The 17802-nt window shown below is 52.7% G+C and overlaps 2 protein-coding genes across 3 annotated transcripts in view; one reads left to right on the forward strand and one right to left on the reverse strand.

Annotated features, from left to right (window-relative positions):
* The window catches only part of SUPT6H (SPT6 homolog, histone chaperone and transcription elongation factor), a 31444-nt gene extending 24042 nt beyond the window's left edge, over positions 1-7402 (forward strand). Inside the window, exons 29-38 of one of the 2 annotated variants that reach the window (XM_082861211.1) lie at positions 1349-1544; positions 1945-2183; positions 2738-2851; positions 3024-3148; positions 4876-4988; positions 5390-5467; positions 5564-5730; positions 6201-6388; positions 6649-6831; positions 6931-7402. In XM_082861211.1, the coding sequence (XP_082717337.1) occupies positions 1349-1544; positions 1945-2183; positions 2738-2851; positions 3024-3148; positions 4876-4988; positions 5390-5467; positions 5564-5730; positions 6201-6388; positions 6649-6831; positions 6931-6943 (1416 nt within the window). In that variant the 3' untranslated portion in view covers positions 6944-7402. Of the gene's footprint in view, positions 1-1348; positions 1545-1944; positions 2184-2737; positions 2852-3023; positions 3149-4875; positions 4989-5389; positions 5468-5563; positions 5731-6200; positions 6389-6648 lie in introns of both variants that reach the window. The other variant, XM_082861212.1, reaches the window with a different exon arrangement.
* A 1361-nt stretch (positions 7403-8763) lies between these two features.
* On the reverse strand, positions 8764-16418 carry PROCA1 (protein interacting with cyclin A1). The gene is given in 6 exon segments (XM_082860364.1): positions 8764-9584; positions 9588-9744; positions 10025-10160; positions 12314-12400; positions 16111-16129; positions 16133-16418. Coding segments are annotated over 6 exon segments (1218 nt in total). The 5' UTR covers positions 16199-16418; the 3' UTR covers positions 8764-8831.
* Between the last annotated feature and the right edge of the window lie 1384 nt (positions 16419-17802).

A 17802-nucleotide genomic window follows, 5' to 3' on the forward strand; every position in this document is an offset into this window, starting at 1 on the left:
TTGTGAAATTTCATCAAATTGCCGGCCCTTTGAGAGAGGGCTCTCTCTTCCTGCGTGGGAAGCTGTGGTTTAGTCCGGCGGGCAGGAAGCAGGGCCCAGCATTACATGCTGCGAAGCAGAAAGGCTAAGCTCCCTTTCTGTTCTAGTATTCTCTTGTCAGAGCTGCCATTTATTCTGCACACACTAGATACCAGCCCTTGACATTTACATATGTTGACTCAAATCTCACAGCCTGATGGGGAAGGAAATACTACCTTCTCTTTTCAGAGAAATTTGAGTGCCTTTTCCAGGATCAGCTGGTTTGTTAGTGATACAGCTGGTACCACATCTGCCAAATTCTCTGGTTCTAAGTGTTGTGAACCCCTGAGCCTATGGACTTAGGAAGGCTGGGGAAAGACATTCCGAATACAGGCATACCTGATTTTATTGACCTTTGCAGATACTGTTTGTTTGTTTGTTTGTTTTTACAAATTTAAGGTTGGTAGTAACCCTGCATCGAGTAAGTCTATCAGTACCATTTTCCCAACAGCATTTAATCACTTCGTGTCTCTGTGTCACATTTATGTGTGGTAATTCTCACAGTCTTTCAAACTTTTTCATTATATTTGTTAGGGTGATTTGTGACCAGTAGTCTTTGATGTTAGTCTTGTAAAAGATTAGGACTCACTAAAGGCTCAGGTGATGGTTAACATTTTTAAGCAATAAAGTATTTTTTAACGAAGGTATGTACATTTTTTAAAACATAATAGTGTTGCACCCTTAGTAGACTATAGTGTGAACATAACTTTTATATGTACCGGGAAACTAAAAAATTCTTGTGACTCACTTTATTGTGATATCTGCTTTATTGCGGTGGTCTGGAACTGAGCCTGCAATATCTCCAAGGTATGCCTGTAAATGAAGCTAGGAAGATTTTCGGAAGGAGAGCCATGCAGATGACTGGGTTTTGTCACTCTTTAGACAGAAGGGCTCAAATCAGGGGTAAAGTACAGAAAATAGCTACTACTTTGCTTTCCCTCCAGAAAGGGCAGCCAGACTTGGATCATATCCTAGCAGCAATAATTAGGCAGCTTTATGAGAAAAAGGGAATATTACCAGTGACAGAATATGTCCCAGGAGGCTTCAGTTGGTTTTTCTGCCTAGAGTGGGAGGCATCAGTACAGAGCACAGACTATAGTCTGCAGACGAAACTGAACTCTGAACTCCTGCTAATCTGCCACTCAGTAGCTGGCTGGCTTTGGGCAGTCACTCCACCTTTCTGCCTGGACTTTGCTTTTCTCACATGTAAAATAGGGCATCGGGCTAGACCATCTTTGTCCCTTCCAGCTCAAATGTTCTGTGGATCTAGGTGGGAATGACTGTTCACTGCCGCATCATGAAGATTGACATCGAGAAGTTTAGTGCAGACCTGACCTGCCGCACCTCAGACCTCATGGACAGGAACAACGAGTGGAAACTGCCCAAGGACACCTACTATGACTTTGACGCTGAAGCAGCAGACCACAAGCAGGAAGAGGACATGAAACGGAAGCAGCAGCGGACCAGTGAGTGTGCCCATGACCATGCCTGTGCACCCCAAGTCCTGGCAGCTCTCCCTCTGCAGGATGCACTGCTGACTGCTCAGCTTCCCAGTGGGAGTGAGTGCTCAGCTCTGAGGTGCTGAGACCCAGAGGCATCATGAAAGGGAGCCATTGGCAGGGCTGGAAGCTGGGGTCTTCTTGGGTCACATTTTCTTTGCTAGTGCACTGTGACTCTTAAAGCTTCATTCTCTCAGCACCCAGGGGCCCAGGTTAACATATCGTTCATATCAGAGAATCCAGGCCCAGAGAGGGTGAAAGAGTCTCAGAATTCAGTAGTGGGTCAGAGATTAAGCCATGGCCTGTCCCATTGATGTTGGCTCCCAGTCCCATCACCTGATCTATACTTCTTTCCTGCTCTCTTCAGCATATATCAAGCGAGTGATTGCACACCCGTCCTTCCATAATATAAATTTTAAGCAAGCAGAAAAAATGATGGAGACCATGGACCAGGGTGACGTGATCATCCGACCAAGCAGCAAGGGTGAAAATCACCTGACAGTGACCTGGAAGGTCAGTGACGGCATATACCAGCACGTGGATGTGCGGGAAGAGGGCAAGGAAAATGCCTTCAGCCTGGGAGCCACCCTGTGGATCAACAGTGAGGTGAGAGGCAGCCCCTGCCTGCACTAGCATCCCCACTCCTGCTTCCAGAAACAAACCACTTTCACCTTAGTTACTGGTATGCATTGTATTTTAGCTACACAGAGCAACAAAACAGGAGGTTGGTTATGAAATGAGTAATTTGATATCAGTTTTGTATATTTTGCACTTCTTTCCCTGTTCTCCAGATTTTAAAATAGACTAGAGAACCGCTGGAGGAAGAGGAGAAAATACACATGCAAGCGCTTCGTGCACGACACACACACACCAAATTTCTTTGTCCTGTTTTCAGTGGAGAGAAATTTTATGAAGCCCCCTATTGTTCCCAAGCACTAAGGGAGAACTAAAGTTATGAATTAAAGGATTTTGTGCCTTGTAAGCTAATAAATCTGGGCATGACTCAGACAGATGGATAAATTGAGGGGACTTTGCAGCAGAGTGAGGCTGCAGCAGGGCTGGGAAGTTCCTCCCCTCCAGTGGGTTCTCTTCCAAGTGGATTTGATGAAAGGCTGACTCTCAGCTTTGGATATGACAGTGGGGCCTTTTTCTTCCCACAGGAATTTGAAGACTTGGATGAGATTGTTGCCCGCTATGTTCAGCCTATGGCATCCTTTGCCCGGGACCTTCTGAACCACAAGTATTATCAGGACTGCAGTGGTGGGGACCGTAAGGTGAGCCCAGGGCCCTGCAAGGGATGACACCTCCCAGTCACTTACGGATGTATGGTTTCCCTTCAGTGTAGGGGATGCTCAGCTGGTGAAGGAGGTGTACATCATGTGTGAGCCAGACATTGTGTACCAAGCATGCTGCTATCCCAACCTCTCCCCCTCATTCTACCCCCAGAAATTAGAGGAGCTGCTCATCAAAACTAAGAAGGAGAAGCCCACCTTCATTCCCTATTTCATCTGTGCCTGCAAGGAACTGCCCGGCAAGTTCCTACTGGGATACCAGCCCCGGGGTAAACCCAGGTGAGCACTGGTGCTGAGAAGGTGCTGCCACTGGGGTCCACAGATAGGCTAGCAGGCCCCCAAACAGTACTCTCTCTGGTTCTGCTTGACTGCCTTTCTCCTCTTATCTGTTCAGAGTGGAGGTGGAGGTTGGAGGTGGGGAAAGAGGGTGATGATTTAGAGGCAAAAGGCAGACTGAATAAGAAAGGTTCTTTAATCAACCCTGTGAAAAGGAGTTCCCTTCACCTCTTCTCCCTCCCAGAGAGTGAGAGAAATTACCAGACACTCTCTCCACCTGACTGGCAAAGATGGGGGCCAACACACTGGTCACTCCTTCCACTCTCTGCTTCACCCTCACCAGGGCTTTTCAGCACACGGTGGCTCACTGTTGCTGTGGTGAGCCTGTGCTGAACGGGGATAGGTCAGGAAAGCATCTCTTCCAGTCACCAACCTGCTCCGCTCCCTTCTGTGTATGACTGACAGGCTGGCCTTCCTAGGTATTCCTCTATCCCAAAGGAGTCCCTCCTTTGTTCACCCTGCATCAGACAAAGTCTGATTTCCTTAGGCCTGCTTTCTTTGTGTCCCTTACCCAGACTGATAGCCATACTAGCCTTCTCTACTCCCCCATCCTCCCTTTGGTCCTTGGCCACAGCTTGTGCCTTTCTGCTCTTAGTCCTGTACTGCTCGCACATGATGCACAGTGTGGGCTCTATTAGGAGGGGCTCAGAGGACAAGAAGCTCTAGACTCTGGACCCTGCACCATCGTGGGCATTTCTGGAATATTGTGCTTGTTTCTGAGAAGCCTTTTCTGACTCACCAGCATGCTTCCAGAAGATGGCAGCCAGGGCCATGTGGCGGTTGGAAACTATCCCATGAGCAACAGTTGAACAAACAGGGGACTTTAACCAGGAGCAGAGGCAACATGATAGCGTCCCTTGGAAAGGGGTACAAACTCCTTGTGGTGCAGAATGAACAACAGTTGGGTAGAAGATCTAGGAAGCAGGTTTCAGCTTAATATGAGTCAGCACATCGCCGTACTTATTAGCGTTGACCGTTGGCTGTTGACAGCTGTCCTTTATTGAGCACAACCTGTTTTAAGTGTTGTGATAAGTGCTTTATGTGTTGTCTCATTTATTCCTCATACCCACGCTATAGGTTTAAGTGCTGTCATCCTCATTTTACAAATGAGGCCGAGATTCAGGTTTAGTAACTTGGTACAAAGCCATATAGGTGATGAGTGGCAGAGACAAAACTGGAACAAGGACTGGGTCTGAACCCAGAGCCCATCCTCTGATCCACTCTCTGCTCTGGCAAAGTGTTAAATAAGGGCAGACCAACCACCGTCAAGAAGCACTTCCAGATTCCGGCTCGTGGGGAGCTGTGCTTTGCTGCCCTGGGAGGCCCCTCCCAACCCTGACACTCTGTGATCTCAGTAACCCTCACCTGCAATGTGCTGCCAACATACTGCAGCGCAGGACGGTGGCCCAGCCCCCAGCAAGGCTTCTTCCGGCAGCCTGAACATAGCACACCAGGGGCTGCTGACTCCTGGCGTTGCCTGGACTCTGCTGTGCCCTCCTCACCTCACCCAGAGTGCAGCCTCCTTTTACAGGGTCAGGGACTGGCTCTTTTATCTCTCCTTTCCCCCAGCACCCAGTGTGGCTACTTCACATGGTGGAAATCTGCTCTGGCCGCTCTCTTACAGCTGGCCACAAGTGGTATCTGATGCACGTTTCCTCCCAAAATCCCAGGATAGAATATGTAACAGTGACTCCAGAAGGATTCCGGTACCGGGGCCAAATCTTCCCGACTGTGAATGGCCTTTTCAGATGGTTTAAGGATCATTATCAGGATCCTGTACCAGGTGAGTTCTACTCTCTCTGACTTGTGGAGTGTGGTTGAGGGACACCTAAGTGCTGAGTCAAGATAATCACTAGCCTTCTACAGGAGGGGCTGGGGCCTAGGCTGTCATTGTAGTTCTCTTAATTCCTATTCCATCTTCCACTTTGCCTGTACAGCTTCCCTGTTTTTTTTTAATTTATGTATTTATTTGGCCACACCACGTGGCTTGTGGGATATTAGTTCCCCGACCAGGGGTTGAACCCATGCCCTCAGCAGTGAGAGTGCAGAGTCCTAACCACTGGACCGCCAGGGAATCCCCCCAGCTTCCCTTCTTTCCACCCACCTCAGTACCTCTCCCAGCCCCCCAGTTGTAAAACCAGAAGTAGGTTTCTGGTGAGACATAATTTGGGCCATTTCTTACAGGCATCACCCCCAGTAGCAGCAGCAGGACCCGGACACCTGCCTCTATCAATGCTACCCCAGCCAATATCAACCTTGCAGGTAAGGAGCTTGTGCCGGGGACTGGGGGTAAGAGGGATGGAGCTAGAAGGACTGTCACCTCTAACATGCCCATCTCCCACCTCTGTGTGCTTACAGATCTGACACGGGCTGTGAACGCCCTGCCCCAGAACATGACCTCACAGGTGTTCAGTGCTATTGCTGCCGTGACAGGACAAGGCCAGAACCCTAATGCCACCCCGGCGCAGTGGGCCTCCAGCCAGTATGGCTATGGCGGCAGTGGAGGGGGCAGCAGCGCTTACCACGTACGTGGCTTGGGGAGGAGGCTCCCTGCAGAGGGTGGGGAAGGGTGAAAGGGAACGGTCATCCTTTACCAGCCTGTGTCCATAGACTGGCCTCTGCAGTGCCCACCACGAGGGCCTTCCCAAGGAGAGGATGCTACCACAGCATTAGGAACTGTCTCCAGCAGATGTTCCTTTTTCTCAGGCCCATTTAAGGGGAACGGGAATGAGAGAAGTTCTGACCTTTCCAGAGTCTTTTGGGATCTTTAGAATCCTCAAGCTTCTAGCAACCTCAAGTGGTCAAGGGTGCACTGTGTTGTTGTGCCAGGTCCCATCGTGTTGGCCTGCCTCTGCTGCTCAGAACCACACACTGCTCAGGAGAGGGTCAGCTGGAAGGCTCTGGATGGAGCCCAAATTTTCAGCTTGCCAGAAATTCACAGAAAAACCAAATAAGCACAAAACCCGTCCCGATTCAACTGTTCACCTTTCTCCAGGTGTTCCCGACGCCAGCCCAGCAGCCGGTGGCCACGCCACTAATGACCCCCAGCTACTCCTACACAACCCCAAGCCAGCCCATCACCACACCACAGTACCACCAGCTACAGGCCAGCACCACCCCTCAGTCTGCCCAGCCCCAGCCCCAGCCCTCCTCCAGCTCCCGGCAACGGCAGCAGCAGCCAAAGTAAGTATACAGATGGTGGCACAGAACAGGTTATTAGTAGAGGGAGGTGCTCTGGATCTTCTGACAGCCATGGCCCAGGTGATGTCCCCAGGAGGACTACTTTCTGGGAGAAGAGGGAAGAACACAGTGTGGCAGCAGGCCATGGCTGCTGTCCATAGAGGCAAGGTCCATTTCTGCAAGAATGGATGCTCACCAGTGATTGCTGGGAAGGCTTTCTTCTAGAGAGTCCCAGTCTCAAAGGCCCTTGTTCTCCCTCCGAGGTCCAACAGCCATGCAGCCATCGACTGGGGGAAGATGGCGGAACAGTGGCTGCAGGAGAAGGAGGCAGAACGGCGGAAACAGAAGCAGCGGCTGACACCTCGGCCCTCCCCCAGCCCTATGATCGAAAGCACCCCCATGTCTATTGCTGGCGACGCCACCCCACTCCTGGACGAGATGGATCGGTAGGGGGCCTGCTCCTAGGACTCTGGTTATCTCTGAGGCTGGGAGAGGCCTGGCTGCCCATTGCCTCACTCCTTGCCCCTCCTTTTCTGTCCATAAAGTGGAGTGAATTGACGTTCTCTTTGGTGGTCAGCCTGGATGGGTGACAGTCTGGATGACCTTGCGCACTTGAGCTCAGTGTATGCTAGGCAACAATACTCCCACTCCAGGTCCTCACCGACCACCTGTCCTGGGACCAGGCTGGGAAGGGAGTGTGGCAGGGAGGAAGAAGAGGAAGAAGAAAATGAGAGTGGAACAGTTTTGTATTCTACTCCCTACAAGCCATTTTGAGCTTCTGCTCTCACCTGACTCTGGGCTGTGACGGAGCACCAGCTCAGCACGTGAGTCTCCCCCAGCTCTCGTGGGGAGATGAATGCTATTTATTCAGTTTGGGACAGGAGAGAGGAGGGAAGGTATTTCTGACCGATACCAACAGCTTGGGTGGCTATCAAAGCAGGATCACAAGGGACGTAGGGGAGCAGTGCTAACCTGCCCAGCCCCACCTGGCTGCCCCTACCCCCTGCTGCCACGCTTCCTGCCCGTCATTTGAATAAACAGTGTTTCTACAGAGCACTTGGCAAAGCCTCTCTCCAAGTCTCCAGCTCTTGAGGGGGAGCTTTCAAAGCAGTGTTTGGAGCTCTGAGGGCTCCCTTGACTCCCTCTTCCAGGCCATCAGAGAGGCAGGGACTTAGAGAGGAGCAGGTGGCTTCTGTACCATGTTGCCTAGGGTCACATCCCTGTTCCACTTCCCAGCCCTGTGACCTTGAGCGAGTTCCTGTTGTCTCTAAGCCAGCTTTCTTATCTGTAAAATGGAGATGATGATACCTAGCTCAGCAGGCCAGCTGTGAGGACTAAGAAAGAATGTGTGAAGTGCTAAGTCCAGTGCCTGGGACCTCATCAGGCCTCAGGAAATGTTAGCAGCTGCTATTACACTCACACACAGCCACCCCATCCACTGTGCCTTCTAGTCTTTTCTGGCACATGGGAGAAAGGCCACAAGTCAATCTGGGTGTCTCCACTTGAACCCTGCACCTCTCTCTCCCCTTTTTGCCGGCTGGGCCTTGGTCTCTGACAGTACCTCCACGTGAGTCAAGTGTATCTCCCCCAGGATGGGCGCCCCACTCACCTGGTCCCGCACACACACAAAGCCCTGACGAAGAGAGCTGACTAGTCGCTTCCCTCAGCCCCATTGCCTCTTTTGTTCTGGACTGATCTCCCTGTGTTTCTTCACTAGGGCTTCACCTCAGAGCTTTGCCTGTCAGCTCTGGGAAAGCAAAGCTTTCCCCCTTCCTTTCCTCTGCTTGGGGCTCAGCAGAGAAGTCAGAAAAGGCCACTGCTGCCCAAACTTGGAGAGCTTCCCGCCTTGCTTTCCTTCATTCAAGATCCCTTTGGCTGTTTGTTGGCAAGAGTTGGGGGAAGGGGCTGGCCTGCTGACAGGAATTCAGCACAAAAGGCCTAGAAGGGCCTAGCAGGAGCAGGGCCACACCAGCTGGGAAGGTTCATCATGTTCCTTTTGATGCCATCAGCACCTGCCCCAGGGCCACTTAGAGTAGGGAAAGGCCAGGCAAGGCAGCACAGAGTGGGTTAAAAGGTTCAATTTATTAGTGGTATCACTGCACACAATGCCTATCACCAAGTGGATTTTGCACAGACCTGTCTCCCAGTAGACAGGAAGCCTCCTTCCCACCCAGAGGTGCTCTTCTCCTGCCCTGGACCTAAGATGTTACAGAGAAACGGGCTGTGCCCCTTCCCTGCCCTCCCACCTGCCTTCTCTGGGCTTCCTCTTGAAAGACGGATTGCCCTTCAGAAACACCTGCAGCTCCTTAGCCCCTTGGCTCCAGTTATGCCCAGACGCTGCCCCCTCCCCCCATCCCCCCAGAAATAGCCAGGTTGGAGGGAGAGAGAAGCAGGGGGTCAGCTACAGGTTTGATCGTATTTATTCTTCGCCCTGGTCACCCTGGCCTCAACTGAGATTGGGGTTTGATGCTGGGGGATATTTCCTCATGTTGACCTTCTTGACTGGTGAGGTCTTCATCCTGGGCTTCGTGGCCTGGACCCCGTTCTTCTCTCTCTTCCTGGGTGATAAAGACTCCACAATATCCTTACTGGAGGGTTCTTCCCGCCCAGGGTCATTGTAACTGTCCAGATCTCGCCAGCTGTCTGGGCTGGACTCTGACATCCTGGCCAACTCTCTTGGGCTTAATGATCGGCTTAAGTCTGGAGGTGATTCTGATTTAACTGGGCTTTTCTTCTTAGTCAACTTGCCCTTCTTGACTTTTTTCTTCACCTTTGCTTTTTCATCCGTCTCCTCCTCCTTGTCTTTCTCTTTTCCCTTTTTCTTCTTTATCTTCTTGATCATCTTATTGCCCTGGGACTTCCCTGTGGGGCTTTCGGAACGCCAGATGGTGATGGGAGTTGCCAAGTCAGGGGTACCTGTGACCATGCCCATACCTGTGTTGGTGAGGAGGGCAGGGGGCCCCACCTGGGTCGGGATGGGAGGCTTGCTTTCTTCCTCCTCCTCCTCCTCCTCCTCCTCCTCCTCCTCCTTCTCTTCCTCTTCTTGGTTTAGGTCATCTGCCCCACACTCACGGTGGATGGGATGGTGGATCACTGCCACAGAGACAGGCCTGTAGCTTTTGCACCCGGGGGAGAGGAGAACAGGGAAAGATGGTTGACGGAGTGTGGGGGCCAGTGACCCCCATCGGCCCGCCGGCACTCACCAGCCACACCAGAACCGCTCCACACACTCTCCCTCTGGGATGAGCTCAAAGCATGGGCACTGGATGATGTTGAAACAGGCCGAGTCCACATCTTGGGAGCAGGTTAGGCCCACATCTCCGAAACTGCTATATGTCTTCTCTGAGCAGTCCTTCAGCCTGCCACACAGGGGACTCAGGCTGGCTCCCCTGCCTCCACGACTCCCCAGGGGCCCAGAGCAAGAAGCCTGAGGGACAGCAGGCTTGCACTGGGTTCAGCCCAGTCTGCCAAAAGACCTCCCCGTGGCTCCTGGAACACAAGCCAGGTTTACAGAAGCTGGGGCCGGGCTGGCAGCACCAGGTCAGAGCTGAAGCAGGGAACCACAGTGAAAATTTTGGATCTGGCTCTACCCAGGAGTCTCTCCTGGGCTGTGGGTCTCCCAAGGAGGAGGGCCCTTACCTAGAATCACAGTCACAGTGGCTGATACAGTGCAGGTGCACGTCGTGGTGGCCATAGTCAGAGGTGAAGGGATGGATGATGTGCCCGGTGCACTTTCTGTGTTTCCAGCAGCACCTGTCAGTGTCCTTGAATTCACCTGACAGGGTAGGAGTCTGGGGTAAGAGTGGGTCGTACTGCGCAGCAGCAGCAACATACCTGGATCTCCCTTCCCACAGCTCAATATAAAGGCTTCACCAGGTTCACCTGCTGCCACCATCGTCCCTCCCTCCCCCAGAGCTGTTTCTTTTTTTTTTCTTTCTTTCTTTTTTTTTTTTTTTTTGGCCGCACCATGCAGCTTGTGGGATCTCAGTTCCCCCAACAAGGGATTGAACCTGGGCCCCGACAGTGAAAGTGCCAAGTCCTAACCATTGGACCGCCAGGATTCCCCCCCACAGCTGCTTCTACTGCTGAGTAGTAACAACTCAGCCCAGCGCTCTCCTCTCCCCAGTCCACTGCATGTGACTCTGCCTGCCCCTCACAGACTCCCAGGACAGTGTCTCACCAAGTCCCCCTTGCTGTCCTGTGACACCTGCCTCTTCCCCTCCCCTGCCTTCTGTGGGAGCCTACCTTCCTTCCCAGGGCCCTCTGCTGACTCCTGCCTGCCCCTCACCCCATGCTCGGAGTTGTCAGCTACCCCACTGCACAGAGTACCTGGGTAAGGGAGGGCCCTCTTGCCATGGCAGACGGGAGCACCACTTCAGAGTCCCCAGCGGTTAAACCTGGCGGCAGCAGCATCCTCAGTTCCTACGCCTGCCCCACACAGGCCCAGGAGGCCAGTGTCCCACCGCTCACAGCCTCTGAAGCCACTGCATCCCCAGGGCCTGCTGCAGCATGACAGCTCAAGCCTGGAGGGGAGCTAGGCCTGAGCCTCCAGTGCGTCATGTTCCTTGGCTGCTCCCGCTGACTCTTCCCTTTCCCTCCTTCTCTCTTCTCCCTCTGACACCTTTCTCACTCTCACTTCTCTCCCCTTTCCCAAGCTCACTCTTGATTCTTTCCCTTCTCTTTACTCATCAAGTTCCCATTCCCCATCCATTCTCTCTCCCCAGTCTTAGAGCCACAGACTCAAACAGTCCACCCCTTGTAGGCGACACAGATACTGTGTCCCAGGGCACAGGGGAGAAGCTGCTGGGGAGAGGCCTGGGGATTAGGGGAAAGGCCTGAAGAAAGGTTCCTACCTCTTTTGCTCAGCTGAATGCAAGCCCTGTGCACACACTGGTGTCTCCCAGCCTCCACCCTCACTGCCTCACCTCTGACCCTGCCTAAGGCCCCAGTCTACCAATGGCTCTCCCCTTGGGCCACCATCTAAAACAAGCCCAGGAAGTGATTCCCTGTGCCGAGAGGACAAGGCACCTTCCTGGAGGTTCCCCCTGAACTCCAGCTCCGCCCGCTCCCAGAGGAGGAAGGGGGCTCTGGAGAAAGGGGGCGGGCACTCCCAAGTTCCAGGCCAGCCCAGCTTGGGGTGCTATGGCTGGCTAACTCCCTCCAAACAGGCCAGGAGGACTGTACCTTTATCCAGCCACTACAAGGGGTGGAACTGGGGCAAGACCTCATACTGGCCAGCAGCTAGTAGCTAATCAGGCTGGGGGTGTGTTACTCCAAGTGGCCTTAAAGTTCTTGAGAGATGAGACAGCAGCTTGGTCTGAGCCTTCCCTACATTCTTCCTCCCCTTCCCTCCCCCGCCACCAGGCTCTGGGGGGCCTGGGTCCCCCATACACCCCAGATCCACTTAGTGGCCTCCCTTTCTGCTTCCTTTCCTCCCATGCCCTTTCTCCATCTCAGGGAAATAAGAGGCAGGGGGAGTAAGAGTCCTGCACCACCACCTCGGGCTTTCTCCAGCACGGCTGAACTGGAGCAAAGGGCAGCAGGGTGGCAACTGCTCTGAACTTGTAGTCAGGCCTGGGTCCAAGTCTAGCTGGGTGACCTAGGGCAAGTTACTTTACTTCTCTGAGCCTTCATTTCCTTATTCACAAAATGGGGATGACGGTAATACCTATTTTGCAGGGTTGTTGGGAGGACTCAGTTTACATGTGTCAAAGATATTGGTGCACCATACATAAAGTGCCATACAAAGGAAAGGGGTGATTGTGGCTTCCAGGAAGGGGTGGTCCTCTCTGTCTGGCACAAGGAGGGGTCTCAGGGTAGGGCAGCTGGGTGACCCCTTCAGGACCAAACACTTCCCTCCCTCCTGCCTACCACCAGGTGAGGGGTGGTGGGGACCCCTGGGGCCAGAGATCCCCCAGACAGACCCACCTTCAGAGGAGAAGGTAGATGCCTCAGTGCTGGACGCTACACCAGCCAGCAGATGTCCTCTCTCCCAGCTGGGTAACCTGTTTATATCTGAGAGAGTACAGAGAGGTAACAGCAGCCCCCCTCCCCATACCATTCATTCAAAAAACATTTCCTGAGAAGCTCCAGGTGCAGTCCCCAGAAGATGCAGAGATTAAAAGAGCGACACAACAGTCCCTGCTGTCAAGGGGCTGGGGGAGGGCATGAGGAGGGGAGAGGCAGGAGAGGTCTGTGGAACAGTGCATGACAGTAGTGTGCGGCAGACACTGATAGGGAGGGAAATGGTGGGGACAAAGGCCTGTGGGAGGACAGAACAAGGACACCTACTGAGATGGGGATGGGGTGACCTTCTTGGAAGAAGCATAATAGGAGCTGAATCTGGAGTCATGAATAGGAGTGAGCCAGAGTCTAGGCAAGAAGGGACGGTTCCAGGAATTGTCCCAGGGTGTTCCCAAAGACAACTCCAACCGGCAGCAGCTCCATCAGCAACCACAGGGTAGAGTCTGCCACTTCCTTTTTCTGCCACTTAGCTTTGTCCTTTGGGGTACTGGAGCTGAATCCTGCTTAAGGAAGGTAGCTGACTGCTTGGGGACTTCAGCTGGGCTTTCAGTGGCACTCGGTCATCCTTCTACTGGTCCCTGGTGAGCTCCTTCTGTTTTCCACAGCACAGGAAGTACTCAAAATTAATGGAATGAATGAATGAAACTCCAAGCACTTTCCTGGAAACTCCTACCCTGCTTCTGTTCCTCTCAGCACAAAATTTCACCAGCATTATCTATGGCTGTCCCCACCCTCATCAACTTCCAGCCTGGGGAAGTGGTCCTCCTTCCTCCTGCCCAAGCACCTGAACTCTAGGTCCCAGCCAGAATTCTCGCCTTCTGCCTCTTTAGTGTTTGGGGTTTTTTTCCTCCCTACAGGTTATGAACATCTTCAAACAAAACACTCTATGAACTCTGTTTCTCACTCTGCCACTGCATATCCCACCCCTCTTCCTTTTCAATCCAAGTTTATTCACTCCCTCATTTAACGGATGCATTAGCTTTACTAGGCACCAGTGAAGGAAGCCTAGTCCCTACTTTAGTGAGCTCAGAGTCTCTACCTCTCTCTTCTACTCCAGCCACCTACAGCATGGCAGCCATCCCAGCCCCTCTAGCAGAATAGCCCAGGCAAAGGCCACCAGTGATCTAATAGCCAAACCCAGTGGCCTTCTTTTAGTCTCATCTCATTTGACCCTGTTGACCAATCTCTTTCTTCTGCAAACTGTTCCTTTGGCTCCCATGACAGACGCCTCTCATCTCTCTTCCTTCCCAGCTTTTTAGTTCTTTCCTAACTCCTTTGCTGTCCCGTTTCTCTGCTGTACCCCTTAAATTGGTGATTACCAAGGTTCTGTCTTTGGTCTCCTTCTCAGAAGAAGCTACAGGCTTGTCTTGGATAATGTTATCCACTTCCATGGTTTCAACATCCACTAATAAAATGACATAAATCTGGGTCTCCAATTCAGACTGCTTTCCTGAGCATGTAGCCAATGTCCTCTTGGACATTCCCAAAACATCAAACCAGCATGTCCCATATGAACCCACCATCTTCTCCCTACTCTTCATGAACCACCTCCTCTTGTATCTTCCATTTCAGAGAGCAACAGACACCTCAGCTAGAAATCTAGGGATCATTCCTTCCCTCACTTCTCACCAACCTGATGACCAAGTCTTGCCATGCCTACCTGCCCCCATATCTGCCTCTGTCTTGGTTTAGACCTTCATTATCTCTGACCAAGACAGCTGGAGTAACCTGCCTGGCCTCCCTGACTTCTGTCTCACTACCCATATCCAGCCCTCACAATGCAGCCAAACCGGTTCAGCACATTCCTCCTCTTTAATAGCATTCCACTGCCTTCAGGATGAGGTAAGAACTCCTTATCAGGACAGAACTGGTCCCCAGGACCCAGGCCCTTGTTCTTCAGTTATAAGTTCCTCTTGTCCATCCATCCCTCGTCCCACCCCTCCCTTTTCCATTCCTTCTCTCCTGCCTCCCACTCCCCAGGAACACCTGCTCATCTTGGAAAGAACAATGCTATCCAAGTAGAATGGGTCACACTTCTCTTTTGCCCCTTTACCCTACGCCAATGTACTTCATGTGTTTATAGCAACTTGAGAAAAAGGCCTATATTTAAGCCACCTCTGTATCTATAGATCCTGGAACATGGAAAGTGCTCAGTAAATGTTGGTTGATTGAATGAACACATGAGTAGAAGAGAATAAAGCCCCTATTGGAGCCACAAAGAAGCTATGGCATTGGAGATTCTGCTCAGGGTTCAAACCTGGGGACTTTTCTAGGGAAGGAGAATTGACCTTGGATGAGCATCTTCCTAATATCAGGCACTGTGCTGGGCTTTATTTCGGGGCGGGGGGGCTTTTAAAATATGCCTTTGATTTTAAATCCTCACCAAAGCCCATTTTATGGATGGGGACAGAGACTTACAATAAGTAACCTGTCCAAAGACACAAGTTAACAGATGACAGAGGTAGGATTCAAATCCTGTTTTCCTGGCTCCATAGTCTATGCTCTTTCAGCCTGTCTACTTATGGTCCTATCCAAAACCTGCCCTGCCAGCTATCACTTACCATTACGCCGGCTTTTCAACTCTAATATAGCCAATTCCTCACCCTCTGGTTTTACTCAGTCCTGACTCCACAGCCTCCCATATCCAGCCTGGACCCTAAGGTCAGGCCAGAGGAGCGCGAGCCAGAGTCAGGATTCAAACTCTGCTTGCTCTCTCCAGTCACCATGGAAGAGGCTTATATGCAGGGTCCACTGACTAACTCCCCTGACACCCCCAAGAAGCCCTGACAATTACAACTCTGCCAAGGGGAGGGATTTAATAACTCTCCTCAGATCTTCAGTCGGAGTTTCCGACTGAAGCAGAGGCCAGAGCTCCTCAGCAGAAGTGATTGAAGTTGGACACAGGGGGGACTTCATAATGAATGAGAGTGATAGCTTAAAAGGAAGAGGGAGGCTTGTGGTCTCTTTCTCAGTAGGGCATTATTCTGGGCGCAGGGGCCTAACTCAAAACTCACAGGTGATGCTCATTTGTACAGAATCCTCCCAGTCTGGAGAGCTGAGGCGCTCCCCCCGACCTTGCGGCACAAGGGGTAGGGTTTCAGGTGGGGTACCCGGGCAGCAGAACTGGGGACGGAGGGAGGGAGGAAGGAAGGGAGTAACCAAGGAAGGGAAGGAGGGAAGAGGACGGAGCAAGGCAGGGCAGCTCCCGTTTCCTTGGAAATGCCTCCCTGGCCCCGCCCACATCTGGAGGCGATTGTGATGTCACCTGTGGAACTTCCAGCCTTTTTCCTACCCCAGAGTCAATGAAACCTCCCGCCCCAGCCCCGGCGACTAGTTGGCCGCTGGACCATGGGCTCCAGCCAAGCCCCGCACTTCTTGGGCAGCGGCTTGGCCTCCGGTGCGGCACAGCAATGCCTTCCAGCCTTACAACCAGAGGCCTCAGCTCTGGCTTCAACCGGACCACCCCAACTGAACGCGCAGGCGGTTCTCTAGGTCCTCAGGACCCCAGTCCTCAATCATTGGTCCATGTCTCGACGTGAGCCCACCCCCAGATCCTAACTCCGCCCCAGCCAGTCCTTGACCCCGCCTCCTTCGTCGGGCTCTCTCAGGTTCCACATCCACCTTGGGTTCTCAAGCCAGGCCCCATGCCACGCCTCCAGCTGGAAGCCCTCCCCTAATCTGCTGCCACGTCCCCTCCTTACCGGTGCTGCTCTCGTCCCATCAGCTGGCATCGTCCTCAGTTTTTTCCTTAGTCCACCTTTCAATCCTCAGTGTCGTCCTAACCCACATATCTCTCAGCCTAGTTCTTCGTCTCTACAAGACCCTTCCTCGCAGAAGTCCAACCCTGAACCTCAGCTTGGCCGAGTCCAACGTAAACCCCAATCTCAGCTTCGCCCCAGTCCAGCCCTTAACTCCGCCTCGTGCTTGCCCAGTCTCCCGCCTCCCTCCGCTCTAGGCTGCGTTGTCTTAGCCCAAGTCTGAGCTTCCGCTGCGCTCTTCATCCGGGTCCTCCCAGTTCATTCCGGGCCTCTCCCTCTTTGTTCCACTTTAACCTTAGCACCTCCCCGTTATCTCAGGCCTAAACTTTAGCTCGGCCGCTGAGGCCCAGCCCTCAATCCCATCCCTAGTTCCTCTCCAGATAGGCTCCAGGTTTAGTCCTACCCCCAGACCCTAGCCCCGCCCCTAACCCCGTTCTTAGCCCCGCCCCAGCCATTCTCGCAACCTCCGGGCCCCTCCCAATCCTTCGGAACCCAGCAGCTGCCCTTAACCCCGCCCCCAATCTACACTCGGGCCCCTGCCCGCTTGCCTAGGGAGCTACTCCCACTAAACTCCAACCAGCCATCCTGGCTCTTCCAAGGTCCCTCCTTCCCTGGCGGGAGGCCGGGCTCGCTCTCGCTCTCTCCCCGTCCGCAGGCCCCTCCACTGGAGCCCAGCTAATGAAGACGTGATGTCGGCTCGCAGCCCCCCGTGCGGCGCCCACCCACAGCGCCCCCTCCGAGCCCCCATGGGGCACCCTGTATTGAGACAATACTGCCCAATATAGACGTCAACATAGAACCAAAGAATCGTGGTCACTCTTCCCCCAAATATTTAGTATAATAGTTAAGGTTTTTGAGCTCTTCCTGTGCGTTAGTGCTTTATTTCACTCTTGCAACCTCATGTCGTATCTCCATAGGCTTGCCCCATGCGCGGAGCAGGGCAAGCTGCACGCATAGTCACCTACTACACACGCCGCTCACAGCGCACAGCCCTCTCACCCTTAAGTATAGTATACACACTGCACATGCATGTATCACACTCATAGCGCAGGTAAAAAAATCTACTCACCACACACGGACCAATGCAACACGCACACATGCACACGCCCCTCACATACACCACCCAGAACACAGACCCATACTCCTGCTGCCCACACTCCACACAACACAAACACTCCACAGTACTATGGTGCAGGACACACACACACACACATACACACACATATACACTCTGTGTAAGGCAAGAGTTGGGGATCACAGTCCTGTAAGGGAACAGAGATGGAAAAACAATTCCAGGAGAGTATGAAAAAAGTGTTACAGCCACATCACTAACTTTCCACACATCACACCTCTCAATTTCTCTTGGTACCAGGCTCCAAAGCCAGAATATGCCTCAAAGGATGGAGAGAAGGGAAAAGGATGTTGCTTAAACTTTGTTTTCTCCAGAGCCATCAAGGGCCTCTCCTGTTGCCGCTCTGCATGATCTCAACCTCCACCTTCCTCAAGACCCAGCAGCCAGAGTGCAGGATCACCACCCAGACCCACTGTAGCTTTAGAGAACTCTAAGAACAGCAGGGAGGACTTCCCTGGTGGCGCAGTGGTTCAGAATCCGCCTGCTAATGCAGGGGACACAGG

Source organism: Leucopleurus acutus, assembly GCF_964270905.1.
Source record: "Leucopleurus acutus genome assembly, chromosome: 19".
Taxonomy (NCBI): Eukaryota; Metazoa; Chordata; class Mammalia; order Artiodactyla; family Delphinidae; genus Leucopleurus; species Leucopleurus acutus.